Source organism: Triticum aestivum, chromosome 6D (genome assembly GCF_018294505.1).
Source record: "Triticum aestivum cultivar Chinese Spring chromosome 6D, IWGSC CS RefSeq v2.1, whole genome shotgun sequence".
Taxonomy (NCBI): domain Eukaryota; kingdom Viridiplantae; phylum Streptophyta; class Magnoliopsida; order Poales; family Poaceae; genus Triticum; species Triticum aestivum.
Genome location: NC_057811.1, coordinates 24136933 through 24152790, shown reverse-complemented (window position 1 = coordinate 24152790; position 15858 = coordinate 24136933). Strand labels below are relative to the sequence as shown.

Genomic DNA, 15858 nt, shown 5'->3' with positions numbered 1-15858 from the left:
TGCAACGGACACCGGGTTGTTGGGTGGAGGAGTTACCCTCTGTGTTATGGAGCATCAATACTACTCCTAATAGGTCTATGGGTTACACGCCTTTCTTCATGGTCTACGGAGCTGAGGCGGTTCTCCCTAGCGACATCCGTCATGACTCGCCACGAGTGGCGGCTTATGTCGAGGCGGACAATGAGCAAGCGCGTCAAGATGCTCTTGACTTGTTGGACGAACAACGTGACGTAGCAGCAGCTCGCTCGGCGATTTACCAACAAGACCTGTGCCGCTATCACAGCCGCCGGGTTAAGTCCAGGACCTTTCAGGAAGGTGATTTGGTGCTCTGGCTCATTCAGGATCAAACAGATGCACACAAGCTATCCCCACCTTGGGAAGGGCCCTTTGTGGTCAGCAAGAACTTGCACAACGGGTCATACTACCTCATCGATGTTCGAGAGCACAAAGATTCACGTAAGTCGGAGGAGGAGACCTGCTGGCCGTGGAATATTGCTCATCTTCGGCCGTATTACACTTGAGCCAACGGCTCTCATAATGTACATATTTCTATAGCCATGTATATATTATGATGAATAATAAAGCAGGACCTCTGTCCTTTTTCCCTTCCAAAGGTAAATGTGTCATTGTTATTTTCATTATGATATCACATGATCACTTGGGGGCTTCCTGTTCAAACATAGGTCGTATTCGAACCAAAGAGAACATAGCTGTCGATACCCACTTGATTGGCATATTGCCGAACTCACTGTGGAGTTTCTTGATCATATTTGAATCATAGCTCAACCCCCTTTGGGAACCGACGTGGATCGTATTCGAATCAGCGTTGTTAAACAACTTTCAAGGTCATTTGGGGGCTTCCTGTTCAAACATAGGTCGTATTCGAACCAAAGAGAACATAGCTGTCGGTACCCTCTTGATCGGCAACGCCAAAGCCACTGGGGGTATATGATCGTATTCGAATCTTAGCTTAACCCCTTTGGGACGGTTCTCTGGTCGTATTCGAATCAGAAGCCTCCAAATTTTTGAAGTCTCTTTGTTGCAAACAAGTTCTTTTGATCACATCAAAAGTGTTCAAGGGTGGTTTTTATTCCACCGGTTTAACTTTGATCAATAAACGTTGATAGCACATAATAAACATTGTATGTGCTGGTGAACCGGAGTTGAGTTCTCAACCTCATTATTCGGGTTAAATAAACCGGAAGTGTACTTGAAGGATCACAGCCGCCAAGGGACTTGTGATTTTTTTTCTATGCAGGACAATTAAAGACAGCTCTTTAAACATAAGGAAAGCAGAGGATCAAGCATAACCCGGAAGCATATAAAAGGGCAGCTTAAACAGTGTTGAGTGCTACACACGTGCGCAATGACACGACAAAATTAAGTATTTGTCCTACTCTATTACATGACTCCCCGAGTCCAAAGGTGAGGCATTGTTTTTTAAGACATAACCATGAGCCGCCTGAGAGCTCAAAGGTGCTGTTGGGCTGAAGCTTCTGGTTCATCCCTTTCCGCTCCTCCGGCTGTTTCCATGTCCTGGAAGGTTGATGATTTCCAGTCAATGCCACTCAAGGCTTCAAATTGAGCTTCATCATCAATTAACCCGGCCGGGTCAACTTCAGGGGCGAAGGTATGCTTACGAGTTGGAGGAATCAGGCTGACTGCTTCATAGCGTGGTGTTGGGATTTTCTGATTCTCCGCGTCATAGCCCAGTTGATATTTGGTAAGATCTGTGTCATTGCCAATCAAAGTGCCACAGGGCGTACGCTCTTCACACAAGCGGCGAAGTCCTTCTGGTCAAAGGGGGTACCGTCTTCCTTCAAGCTGGGATACCCCAGGGCGATGTCGGCCGGGTCTAGTTCCGGTAGAAACGCCTTGGCCCGGCTCAGAGCGGCTATAGCTCCGGCTCTTGCAGAAGCTCGTCTTAACTCTTGGAAGCGTTGAGGTAGCACGGCGAGCCGCCTGAGCACATCCGCCAGATGAGTGGGAACTTCATTGGACAGAGACACGACGGCTAAAGCACGTTGTGACCCGGTGTAAAGTTGTTCCACCAAGGTATAAACCGCCTTCAATTTTGTCAGCACGTTTTGATTAAGATTGGAGCTCCTGGAACCTGCATTGCAAAGTCAGGTAAGCTGAGGACAATTGAGATGCTCTTTGGAAAAGATGTAAACTAGCTAAAGACTTATTGAGTAACTTACCAAAGATTGCGGAGACCATCTGAGAAACATGGCGTTTTAAGCCGGATAGCTCGGCGGCTGTTTCAGCAAGAGTGGCCTCCGCTTGTTCGGCCCGGCTGAGCAAAGCCGTCTTTTCATCCGCCCAGGCTTTTCTCTCTGCTTCAAACTTCTTCTTCAGTTTCTCTTGAGCAGATACACTAAATTCAAACTTGGAGTTGGCCTTTTGGGTTTCATTTTCTTGAGTCTTCAGGCGGTTCTTTAAATCAGAGATCTCCGATTCAAATTGCTTGAAGGCGGCCTGTATAAATTCCGGGTCACGGTTAGGGTGATTATAATGCAACATTAAGTCCCAAGCACTTTGCAAACAAAGACACTTGGCACTTGGGGGCTAATGTATGCTGAAGAGCTCTATTTACAGTGGCGGTTCATGCAAATAAGTCCCAAGCACTTTGCAAGCAGAGGTACTTGGCACTTGGGGGCTAATGCATATTGCTGTTCAACTACTTGATTAAAACAAGGTAAGGACCGGTTCAGATATGCTGATTAAACCGGACCTTGAGTGCTACCAGGTAAGCCGGTTTTCTTACAGTGATTACTAAGCCGGTATTAAGTCTACAACATATTTTATTATAAGTAATAGACTTGGGGGCTGGCATGGTAAGTATAACTATGGAGTAAGAAAGAGAGTTATACCTCAGATTTTTGCTGTATTTGTTTCACCATGTCAATCTCCAGATCCCGGCTGTTGTGCACTTGATTCACATAGCCAGAGACAATATCTTCAATGCTCAGATGAGCATAATCAGTGATGTCCAGCTTGGCCCGGCGGCGCTCTAGAAGTTCTTCCTTGGCAGAGCACTTGGCCAGCACGGTAGGTCGTCCTGGTTCGACAAACTCAGTCCGGGTGATCTCAACGTCCGGATCATCTGGATGAGCCGGGCTGGGGATCTCCGGGTTCTCAGAACCTTCCATAGCTTGTTCAACAGTTGGAGCAGTGGTGGCATCAGGAGATGGTACAGCCGGCGGCTTACTAGCAGAGGCATCAGGAGCAGCCGTTCTGAGTTCCGGCTCAGCCAGGACCGGCTCTTCGGCCGGCTTATTTTTCTTCGCCCTCTTGCTGGGTTTCACTTGTACACTTCAAGTCAAAGGGTTAGTGCAAAAACATGAGTAAGATAAGCACAAAAAAACTGATCATCATTACCCACGAGCGGTTTTGAAAGCCAGCAAGCTGGACTGCATTGAGTCGCCGGAGGAAGGTGAAGTTCCCTGGTAGTTTGAGTCAGAATAATTGAGTGGTTGACGAGTGACACCCGCCAAAGTATACAAAGAATATAAGTCGGAGATAACCTCAGTCCGGCGCTTCCTTGATGCTTCGGGTAAGCCGGAGGAGAGGTCTGCATCTTTACTGGTCCGGGTCTGCCTCTGACTTTCGTGAATCTGTCGCTTCAAAAGAAATTGAGGATCTTGATAAGCTAAAGGATGTGAAAATCTTACTTTCCGGGTTACTCTTCGGACTTTCTATCTCGGCAAAGGCTCGGAGTCGGAGGAAATTATAGTTACCTCTTCAATCACCGGGTTACTCGCTCCGGTATCCTCCTGCTGATAATCAGTGTCAATAAGATGGTTAAAAAGGAGCCTAAAGAGTCAAGAGCTACCTCTGACTCGGAAGTATCGTCCAGATGAAACATATCCGAGGTGCTAGGCTTGCTTCCCTTCTTACGAGGAGCGGCTTTCCTGGCGGCTTTCTTAACTTTTCTGGCTTTCTTGGCAGCTTCGTGGTCATACTTGACCTTCCAGAATTTATCATTAGCCTGTAAAATACAACAAGGTTAGTGAGTTAAGACAAAATCGTTAAAATGGAAGGTGAAGTATTCAGGTCAATGGTTTACCGCTGGAGCCGGGTTAGCCTTGCAGAAAGGGCTTAAGCCCACTCTCCCGCAATCTGCCAGGCTCTCGTTCAGAAGAGACTTGGTTATATCATCAATGACGTCCTCAGGTAAGTCGTCTGGACTGTGCCGAAGAGGATCATCCTTCTGGCCCGTGTAATCACACATCAAGCCGGGGCGGCGGCTTAAAGGAATCACCCGCCAGGCAATCCAGACCCGGACCAGATCAATGCCATTTAGGCCGTTCCCCAGAAGAGCTTTGATCTTGTTGATGGTGGGAGTAAGTGGTTGACGTTCAGCTTGAGATAGTTTATCTGGTAAGGGGTGAGTTGACTCCAGACGCAGGGCGCGAAAGCCGGGCAGAGGGTTCTCATCAGCCGGAGAAGTGTCTTGGCAGTAGAACCATGTCTGGTTCCAATCTTTCGGGTGGCTTGGTGGCTCAACATAAGGGAAGAGACAATATCTCCGTCGTTGAATTGAGATTCCACCGAGCTCCAAGCTAGGCCCGTTGGCACATTCATTCTGGCGGTTCAGATAAAATAACTCCCTAAAGAGTAGCAAGCTGGGTTCTTCTCTGAGGTACACCTCACAGAATACTTGGAATTTGCAGATGTTTGCCACGGAATTGGGTCCGATGTCTTGAGGTCGCAGATCAAAAAAATGCAGGATATCTCTGAAAAATTTGGAGCCGGGTGGAGCGAAACCCCGTTTCATGTGATCAGTGAAAATGAAAACTTCCCCCTCCTTGGGATGAGGTTTCTCTTCTCACGGGTTAGGAGCACGATAAGACATGATCTCTTTCCTTGGCAGATAACCCGTCTTTACAAAATCAGCTAAGATGCTGTCAGTGACGTTGGATCTAACCCAGTTGCATGTGATGGGTGCTTTAGAAGCCTTAGGCGGCATTGTGAAAGATGGAAGCCTATGACAAAAGAAAATTTCCGGTTCAAATTTAAGCCGGAGGAAGATTTCAGTTCAGTATTCAAGATGGCGGCTTATGAAGGGGCCTAATGATATATGGCTAATTGTGTCAGGTTATTTAAGCCGCCATGGATATCATGAGCAATTTAAGTTATTTAACTCTATTATGAATGATCCGGAAATTTCAGAAAGCATGGCCTCTTTTAAGCCGGCGATATGAGCCGCCATGGCTAACAGATACAGTTTTCTGCCTAAGTGTTGCACAAACAAGTTTCACAGATTGCAGGGATTATTTTGGATCAAACGATCGTCCAGAAAAGAAAAATTTCTAGACCTAAAAACTGATACAAAGAAGTTCATAAGCTCTAAATGAGGTCTTTTTGCAAGCAAAAGGGATCTGCTAGTATTGAAAATGGGTGTGAAACGACTACTGCCGAAGTTATGCCCTACTCTTGGATCAAAGGAGGCCGTTGTGGAAGAACTGCGAAGGAATCGCGAGGAACCACGAAGAACACAGAAGAACTCGCGAACCCTAATGCGGATCTAATATACGGGACGGCGAGGACTTACTGGTGCTGATGAGCAGCGGAGGTGCGCCGTGGTTCTCTGGTCAAGACAGGTCGATGCAGCGGCCTTGGTTGGTGCAGACGGGATGCGCGGCGGCGGCGGAGCTCGGGCTCTGAGGCGTCGAGAGGAGGAAGACGATGGAAAGGGAAGAATGACGAAGACCTAAGGGCCGGGCCTACTTATAAGGGACGGCTGATGAATGGGTGCGAGAAACGAGGAGGCTGAAGACATGATTATCCAGCTGCAGAGACGCCTCGATTTTCGGGATAGTTATTAAGACAAGGATCCATTGAGATACGTTGGGAAGGACGTGCATCAATGGCAGATGACGTCACGGCGGGTTACAAAGAATCCAGAAGATGACGTCATGGCGGGTTATAGCCTTTGCGCAGACAGAAGCCAGAAGATTTTTTATTAAGGTATTGAAGATTGACATGAACCGGTTCAAATCAATCTGGGGTCTAATGTTGGGGATATAACTACTGGAGTCACCCGCCCAGAAGGGGCCGGGTTATGTCATGACGATCATCACATGAAGCCCAATATCAAGCTTGAGGATGGCAATTCAGTAATGGGCCTAAGGCCTAGAGGCGGCTTAAGGCCCGTAGTGATAAACCGCCGTTAAGGCATGACTTGTAGTGTAAGGCAAGAATAGTTAAGAGTCTGAGTCGGACACTGTTTATAAGCCGGCCGGGACTTTGAGAGCCGCTGGGCGTTAACCTCTCTATATAAAGGGACGACCCAGCGGCGGTTCAGGACAAGTAAGATCAGATCGAGAGCCAGGCATAGCGGTTTAGCTCCCTGGTCATCGAAACCCTAAGTAATTCCACCTCAACTGGAGTAGGCTTTTACCTTCACCGTAAGGGGCCGAACCAGTATAATCGTCGTGTCCTTTGTCCCGTTTAACCCCTTTAAGCTTCCTAGTTGCGATGGTTCCACGACTAAGTCCTTGCACGAGGACATCTGCCGTGACAATTCCACGACAGGCCACGTGGAGGCCCATCTGTACCGGTTCATGTAAAAGAACCGGGACTAAAGGCCCAGGGCATTAGTAACGACACTTTAGTCCCGGTTCAACAACCGGGACAAAAGGCCCTTAAGAACCGGGACAAATGGCCCTTTTTCTACTAGTGACCTTATACGAAATTGCCATATACTACTACAGTACTACCCTATGTTACCAACACAACCATATTATTTTGTAGCCATGTTAACAATTCCATCATTGTTTATTATTTCTCCATGATTCAAGGGGGTTTAAGTTCCGGTCAACACATAGTTTTGTTTCCGTGTCCGCTCTGTATTCGCTCCGTGTTTGTTTCTGGTAGTATCTGTTTCCGTATTCGCTTCCGGGGTTTCTGTATTCGTTTCCGCTTCTGCAAAAAAATGAAAACAAATATGATAGCACCCAGTTCCGTTCGTTTCCGCGCCGTTTTCATCCCTACCTCTAAGGCATATTTCCTTCACTTTTTCCGTCGCCAGTTATTTTCGTTTCCTCTTTTATCTTCTTTGTTTGTTGCTTCTTTCTTCATTTTTAAAAAGTTGTTTCTCAAATGTTTTGGTTTTCAAAATATGTACATAAATTTTAAAATGTCCTCAAATTTCAATAAACAAATCCACATCTGAAAATCTATTCATAAATTTGAAAACCTTTGAAGTATAAAAATGTTAGGAATTTCAAGGAATATTCATGAACCCAAAATTTTATTACTGAATTTGAAAAAGAATCATTGCAAAAAAAATCCGACGGAAAAAAAGACCTTCTCAGCACCCTCTATTTCTCTATCCTCACACACTGGAAAAAAAATCTGACATTCGCCATGATTATTCTCGTGTATTGCTATGGGAAAACACCCACATGCATGCAAAAGGTTGCACGAATCTAAAAAGTTCCGAATGGTGGATCTTTTGGCAGAGCTCTCCACGCATGCAGCTCATTCGTCACAGCAAAGTAGGGTCGCTCCATGGAAGCAACCCTAGTCCCATCACTCAGACACTCAGTCTTTGTTGTAGGCTCGTCTCCATCACCGCCTCCTTCCCAATAGAGACTCCCCAACAGTGCATAGCCAGGAGGGTGGAGACGAGCTTGGAGGACTCATGGAGCTTGGGATCTTGCTAGCTCACCTAATGGAGGTGTTGGACCAGCGCACAACGGATGTGGGCTGCTTCGGTTTAAGAGTGTGGCGTCTTAACGGATGCTCGCCGCCCCTGTGGTCTCGGTTCCCAGCTGTCGCCGCCCCATCACAAGAGTCACGAAGCTCGCCGTCTTCTTGCTCTCTGATTGACAAGGACCATAGGTCGCGTTCTCATTGCCGCCTCAACCCGGTGGCCGGTAGGAGCTCCGGCCGAGCACTGCCAAGCAGCGTGGCGGTGCCCGCACCGGGGACCCGTGAGAGAGAAAGGCGCCCCGTATAGCCCGCGGTACGTGTCGCCGGTGCTTTGCCCTATTCTCTGGCTCGGGATTCATCTGGCAGTGCGTGCACGCTTGAGTCATTGGGAGTGAAGAGGGATAGTGGGAAAACCGACGGATCAAGCAGTGTTTCAAAACGCAGCCAAATACGGGTGTAATTGGAAAACCGGGGTAACATTTACAGTCGGTAAATGACCAACCAAGCGAGAGTGGAGTTTTGGAGCACAGGTGCATTAGAGCACCTTATTTCAAATAGTTTATCAAATCATAGTAAAGTTTTAAAAAAATCAAAAAGAATTCCACATGATCATATGAATGTATATATTTACACGTATGTAAAGTTTGGTAATGAAATAAGTAAACATGTGAGCTATATATGCAAAAAATGACAAAATGGTAATTTTTAAATAGTGAATAATACATGCACGGTTCATCTTTTCTAATCACGATTTTGTCATTGTTGTGTAACTCACTTGTTTACATATTTCATAATCAGAATTTACACACGTGTAATATACATCCATACAAACATGTGGGTTTCTTTTGAAAATTTATTGAAACTTTAAAATATCATGTTGGCACTGTTAAAAATATAGGGCTCACTGGAGCTGGTGCATCAAAGTGACCTTTTGCCAACCAAGCACGCAACCGAAGGGCATACTCGTTTTCTTTACGGAAGTAGTATATTTTATGAGGGTAATGGGATACCATTCGAAGCGGGGATGGGGCTTGCCTGCTCCCGCCTCCGTGCTCCCATCGGTGCTCCGCATCGTTCCTTTTGCATCCTACGGTTCCATCAGTTTCTCTCTCCCATCATCCTTTTTTACTGCCAAAAGATAAATCAAGAATACCCATTTATTACTTCATCCCATACGTAATACACGCACATCGTTGAAACCTTCTTTCTCAATACATCCAGGAATTACGCGTTCCTGGACTGGACTCCGTTCGCAGCAGCCATGCCGATGTCAACGTCGCCGGCTAAACTCCGGCCAAAGCTCCAAGCGACAAAGACCTTCTTGATGTTGGTGTGAGCATGGCCGAGCCGACCTCAAACCCCATGTCGCCGAGAACCGCCTCTCGCGCCCACACGACGAGCTCGCCGTGCTCTTGCCGCCGGCTCTTGCGAGCTCGCCGTGATCTTGCTGCCGGCTTGCTGTGTTCCAGATCGCCGGCAAACAGCTGGCCTGCTCGAGTACACGTGTAGCACTCGCCGGATTCTGCCCCGCCCTCTTCTAGTGCCGCCTCATCGACGACCGTCGGCGCCCGCGTTGCCGCTCCATCCGCCTCAACGCTCCAGCCGCGCTGCCGGTGCTGATAGTTGCGAGGATGACGACGGCTTCGGCGCCGGGTCCAGCCGCACTATACACGGGGTACATGTAACAGAAGGAAAGCAATACGACTGCCTCTAGATTTATTTTCACAGTTGGAAGAGCAAAAATACTGGACCGTTCGATGTCAAAGGAACGGTGCGGAGCATAGATGGGAGCACGCAGACGGGAGCAAGCAAGCCCCATCCTCGAAGCGGGGCCTATTGTGGTATTGTTGTTGTTTATTTTTTGCAATTTTTACTCGTAAAAATAAAGATCTAGAGCTGTACCAACTGCACCAACTATCAATTCGTGTCGGACAAAGAGTCCTGGCGAAAACCGAGATGTACTGGAATTATTGCATACCGATCGAGGTGTTCTCTTTTTTATATTTCGACAGAGCAAAAACGTCCACCGCGGCCCATGGGCAACCTAAATACCGCTGCCTAAGCTCCATGCTCCACAGCAAAACGGCTCTTGTGGTCGCCGGTGGTGGACTGACGCTTCGTCTGTGCCTTGGCTGTTGTTGCGGTCGGAGTTGCCGAGCATCATCAAGCCGTTGATGTGTTGGTGTTGCCAAGCATGTCGGTGCAGCGCCGCCGGTGCTGCGGAGGAAGTAGCGTTGCACGGTGATGCTCCGTCTTTACAGATCTCGGTGAGCAGCGGAGCTGCAGTGCAACACACCGGTGGACAGGGAACCTGTAACGCCTACGATGCGGCTATATCTCCCACGTGTTGAGGCACGACTTAGAGGCATAATCGCATTGTAGGTATTGTCGCAAGAAAGATCATCTTCACACAATCCCATGTAATGAACAAGAATGGGATAACGAGAGTTGGCTTACAATCGCCACTTTACACAATACATAAATTGATTCATACATCATCCAAAATCTACACATAAACCGACTACGGTCAAATCCAAATGAAAATAAGATAACCCCAAATGCTAGATCCCCGATCGTCCCAACTGGGCTCCACTACTGATCATCAGGAAACGAAACATAGTAACGACCACGTTCCTCGTCGAACTCCCACTTGAGCTCGGTTGCATCATCTGCACTGGTATCGTCGGCACCTGCAACTGTTTTGGTAGAATCTGTGAGTCACGAGGACTCAGCAATCTCACACCCGCGAGATCAAGAGTATTTAAGCTTATAGGAAAGGATGGTGTAATGAGGTGGAGCTGCAGCAGGCACTAAGCATATATGGTGGCTAACATACGCAAATGAGAGCGAGAAGAGAAGCAATGCAACGGTCGCGGAGCTAGAAATGATCAAGAAGTGATCCTGAAACTACTTACGTTCATGCATAACTCAAACTGTGTTCACTTCCCGGACTCCGCCGAGAAGAGACCATCACGGCTACACACACGGTTGATGTATTTTAATTAAGTCAAGTGACAAGTTCTTTACAACCGGACATTAACAAATTTCCATCTGCCTCATAACCGCGGGCACGGCTTTCGAAAGATAATACCCTACAGGGTGTCCCAACTTTGCCCATTATAAGCTCTCACGGTCAACAAAAAATAAACCTTCTCCCGGAAAGACCCGATCAGTCTCGGAATCCCGGTTTACAAGACATTTCGACAATGGTAAAACAAGTCCAGCAAAGCCGCCCGATGTGCCGACAAATCCCGATAGGAGCTGCACATATCTCGTTCTCAGGGCACAACGGATGAGACATCCTACGAGTAAAACCAGGCCTCAAGTTTCCCCGAGGTGGCCCCGCAGTCTACTCGGTTCGGACCAACACTCGAAGGAGCACTGGCCCGGGGGGGTTAAAATAAAGATGACCCTCGGGCTCGCGAAAACCCAAGGGAAAAAGGCTTAGGTAGGCAAATGTAAACCAAGGTTGGGCCTTGCTGGAGGAGTTTTATTCAAAGCGAACTGTCAAGGGGGTCCCATAAATCACCCAATCGCGTAAGGAACGCAAACTCAAGGAACATAATACCGGTATGGCGGAAACTAGGGCGGCAAGAGTGGAACAAAACACCGGGCATAAGGCCGAGCCTTCCACCCTTTACCAAATATATAGATGCATTAATTAAATAAGAGATATTGTGATATTCCAAAATATCCATGTTCTAACATGGAACCAACTTCAACTTCACCTGCAACTAGCAACGCTATAAGAAGGGCTGAGCAAAAGCGGTAACTTAGCCAAACAACGGTTTGCTAGGAAAGGATGGTTAGAGGCTTGACATGGCAATATGGGAGGCATGATATAGCAAGTGGTAGGTAGCGCAGCATAGCAATAGAACGAACAACTAGCAAAGCAAAGATAGAAGTGATTTTGAGGGTATGGTCATCTTGCCTGCAAGGTTCTCAGAGTTGTCGAAAGCTTGATCCTCGTAAGCGTACTCAACAGGTTCCTCGTTCACGAACTCGTCCCCCGGCTCTACCCACAGCAAGAACACAAGCAATGGAACCACAATCAATCACGGGAAATGCACAAGCAATATGATGCAATACATGCATGATATGCGGGATATGATATGCGATGCATATGCGTGCTCCGGAAGAAAAAGGATGAACAAGGCAGTAACTTGGCAAACCAAGTATGCCACTGGAAAGATGAGATGATTTCGGTCGAAATCGATATAAAGATCACCGAAAACGGATGCACGGTTTGCAAATGGCAAGCAAAACAAGAATGACACGAATCTGCGATTAACAGCATGATAGCACTTAGAATACATCAAGTAACTATGCTACAGCACCCCAACATAGCAACAAAGCATATGGAAGTAATTTACAGGAGATGCTTGACAAAAGATAAACACTGAGCTACGGCTAGATCACAATATAACAGGTTCAAACAAGCATGGCAAAAATGCAAAAGATATCAGGTTCACATACTTAGTGAAATTACTGAACATGGTTGAAACAGTATCAGGTATCAATGTTCAGAGCAAGCAAAACACATGCTACAGGAACTTATCATAGAAAATCAAGGCATGGCATTAATCTACAAAATGCATAGAACAAAAGACCCTTACTGAGCATGAGTCAAAAAGGATCAGAAGATATGATGGCACTCATGTAAACATAGCAAGTTTCGTTAACAGGTTTCAGACTTAGCAGAAAACAGAGCATGGCATTAACAGCATTATGAAGGCATCTTGGTGAGCTTGATTCACTCATCACAAAGCAACACATGACAAAACAAGCATACCTGCAGAAAGATTGCATGTTTATGAAGCTATCCATGGTAATAGCAAGTACATTGCATGAAAGGATCAACTACAACAACCTTGGCAAACTTGAATATCATGTTAACATTCTGCCAGAAACATTTTATAGCAAAAGTAGAGCAAGATTAAGACACGCTAGGGCACTTCATAATTGCAAACAGGGGCATGGATGGATAGAGCACAACTATATCTACAAAACATCCGTACTGAACATTCTCAAAATAAGCATGGATCTCACTGTAGCCACATGGATATATGGCAACAAAATAACAGCAGTAACAGACTTAGTGAAAATCCTAAGTCTCTGAAAACAGAAACATCACGAAGCCTAATTTGCATGCTTGTGCTAGTCACCACATAGATCCCAAAAATACATGGCATACACCTCTGTAAAGATGGCATGGCATAGATCAAAACACCTGTAGAGCTCATGCCCAGAAGATGCACACATCAAATGTAGCAAAAATAACAAAACACCAAGTTCTGATAAGTAACAGCAGTAAACATCATATAGCACTCTTGCACCAGAGATTTGGGTATCAAGATGAACTCAAACGAGCATGACACAATGGAACAAAATGAAGAGCATCTCGAGACGAACATTTCAATATATCATGCGCGCAAAATAGAGTAGTATGCAAATGAGATGCACATGATGACATGATATGAGATGCATGACATGAACAAAATGCAAAACAAAAGACAAAATCCGACCATGAAAGGAATATCATAACACATAACCGAAAATGGCAAGAGTTGGAGTTACAAATATGAAAAGTTACATCCGGGGTGTTACAGAACCGCAGCACGGAGCGGTGGGTATGGCGGAGCTGCAGTCAACACATGATGTTGTACTCGCTGGCGGACCTCACCGGCGGCGGAGCTGCAGTGCAGTGTTCATGGTGTTGTGACCGTCTCACCGCCGGCACGCGGCAGAGCTACATTGCAACACATCGTGCTGCGACCAATGGACCTCACCGGCGACGGGAGCTATAGTGGAGCGCATCGCCGACGCAGCGGAGCTGCATTGCAACAAGTCATGCTGCGACCGGTGGACCTCACCGGCGGTGGGAGCTGCAGTGCAGCGCATCGCCTGCGCGGTGGAGCTGCAGTGCAACGCGTCGTGCTGCGACCGGTGGACCTCACCGGCGGCGGGAACTGCAGTGCAGCGTACAGCGGCGATGGTGGGTGCTATGACCTGCGGGAGTTGAGCTTTGCTCCGACGGCTGCTGGAAGGTGACGTTGCTACTGAGAAACGCGGGGACAGAGAAGCTCGGAGGGGCCTGATCCGACGTCCGTCAGCGGGACAATCAAACGGCTGTCAACCCGACTGATTTTGTGGCCCTTCAAAAAAAAAAGATCTAGTCTTTGGATAGAAAAAAAAAATCTAGCGCTGTACCAGCGGACCAGCGGTACCAACTCCGAGTTGGATCAAGAGTCCTGGCGCCAAGAAACACCGTGGTGTACTCGGATTATAGTTTGCTAGCACACCGATGGAGGTATTCTCCTTTTATATTTCGGCAGCACAAAGACAACCAAGAGTTAGTTTCGTTCTATACCTACTTGCGTCTCGTATATAGTGCGGGTGGCCGTCGGTGTAGGTACATTGGTCACACAAGAATCAAGGAAATCTTCCAGCTAGCCATGGCGGCTGCCAACGAGGCCGTCTTCGGAGACGAGTTCGTGGCTGATGAGATCCTTGCCCGTCTGCCGGCCCGCTGCGCCGTGCGCTGCATCGGCCTCTCGAAGCGCTTCTGGCAACTCCTCAGAAGCCCGCACTTCTGGCTGCGCCACCTCCGTCTTGGCGCTCCAGGCCTGGAACTTCCTCGTGCCACTTGCCTCTACGACAAATGTGATTACTGCAAGACCACCTACTTCAATGCCGTCGGCCCCGCGTTCGCCTTCGAGCACACCGTCAACCTCGAGCACGGCAGCTGGTACGCCAACACCTGCAACGGGCTGGTCCTCCTGGCCGCCCGGTCTTCCCTCGACGGCGTCGTTTTCAACCCGGCCACCAAGGAGGAGGTGCGCCTGTCCGTGCCGTCGTTGCCGCCGCCGGCGGCTCCCGAGGACGACGACGGCTATGTGCTACGCCGCTTCTTGGGGTTTGGGTACGCGCCGTCGAGCAAGGTCTACAAGGCTCTCATCTCAGAGTTGGTAGCTGACGGCGATAGCACGACCACAACGTTGATGGTGGCATCATTGGACAGTGTCGGCTGCCAGCAAGTGCCGAGGACGGTGTTCTCATGCGACAAGGAGATTTTCAGTGAGCACAGCCTACACACGGCGGACAACAAAGTGTACTTTCTTAAATACACATCGTACTTCACCGATGAGGGACGTGAAGAGTATGAGACCGATGCGACATCCATGCTTGTTTTCGATGCCGACGACGAGGTCGTCACAAGCGTTGCTGTCCCGGAAGGGCAACCAATTCAACCCTGCGACATGTTACAGATAGGTGGGCGTCCGTGCATCTACATGTGCACGGGCCAAGACATGGTGCTCTGGTTACTCACTCCCGATCACCAATGGGAGAAGGTATACACTCTGGTCAAGCAAAGCTCTCGGTCACACGATTATTTGTTGGGGGCCTGGGACTGCGGAGGTGGCCTTCTGTTTGCTAACTTCAAAATTACCGGTGCCTACTTGTACAACCTCCACGAGGCCATTGATGAGGAAAAGGAAGAAGGCGATTGCGGCGGCCACCGCAGGCTGGAGGCTGTCTCATTGAAGAACGAAGACGACATGCCAGAGCATTTAAAACATATCGGGGGTGTTCCGACAAATCTATATGATTACCAGCCGACGCTCATATCACCAGCGAGTATCTTCGGCGATGTTGCCTTCTCAGACCGTTTTGAGGTTACTGTCTCGCCCAAGCATGAGTTGGATTTGATTTTCCTGGAATGGACGGGGAAGTTATTCGTAGAGCCGGCGATGCAAATGCTCTCTACAAGTCAACATCAGGTGGCATCTAGTCAGGCAGAGTGACCAATGTTGTTACCCCCGTTGGCAAAAGACAGGCGGGTGCGCAGAAGAAGGGAGATAGGAGCAGCTAGGAGCAGCGTATAGAGAGGATGAGTTGTAAAACATCCATGAGAAGTATGATTCTATCATGCACGTGGATATACCATGCATGCCTCATTGTGTCACCCGTCCAACTTGTTGGAAATTCGCTCACCCATTGCTATGTATTCATTTGTAGTTTTGTACATCTCCTTATTTCCTCATATTTCTATTACTATAAAGTTGTACTGACTGTGCGTCAATTAATATGGATCAGAAGGAGTATGTCATTTTCATCTAACAACTTTCGCTGGAAATTTCTCGTACAGTGCTTTTCCAAAGCATGCACACAAAATTAGAGCTTTACCGTGCTCAT

At 47.7% G+C, this 15858-nt stretch overlaps 1 protein-coding gene across 1 annotated transcript; it reads left to right on the top strand.

Moving 5' to 3' along the window:
• The first annotated feature begins 13440 nt into the window (after window positions 1-13440).
• LOC123142353 (uncharacterized) lies at window positions 13441-15778 on the top strand. Its single transcript, XM_044561303.1, has 2 exons — window positions 13441-13709; window positions 13865-15778. The coding sequence occupies exons 1-2, from the start codon at window positions 13441-13443 to the stop codon at window positions 15465-15467; spliced, it is 1872 nt and encodes a 623-aa protein (XP_044417238.1). The 3' UTR covers window positions 15468-15778.
• The last annotated feature ends 80 nt before the right edge of the window (window positions 15779-15858 follow it).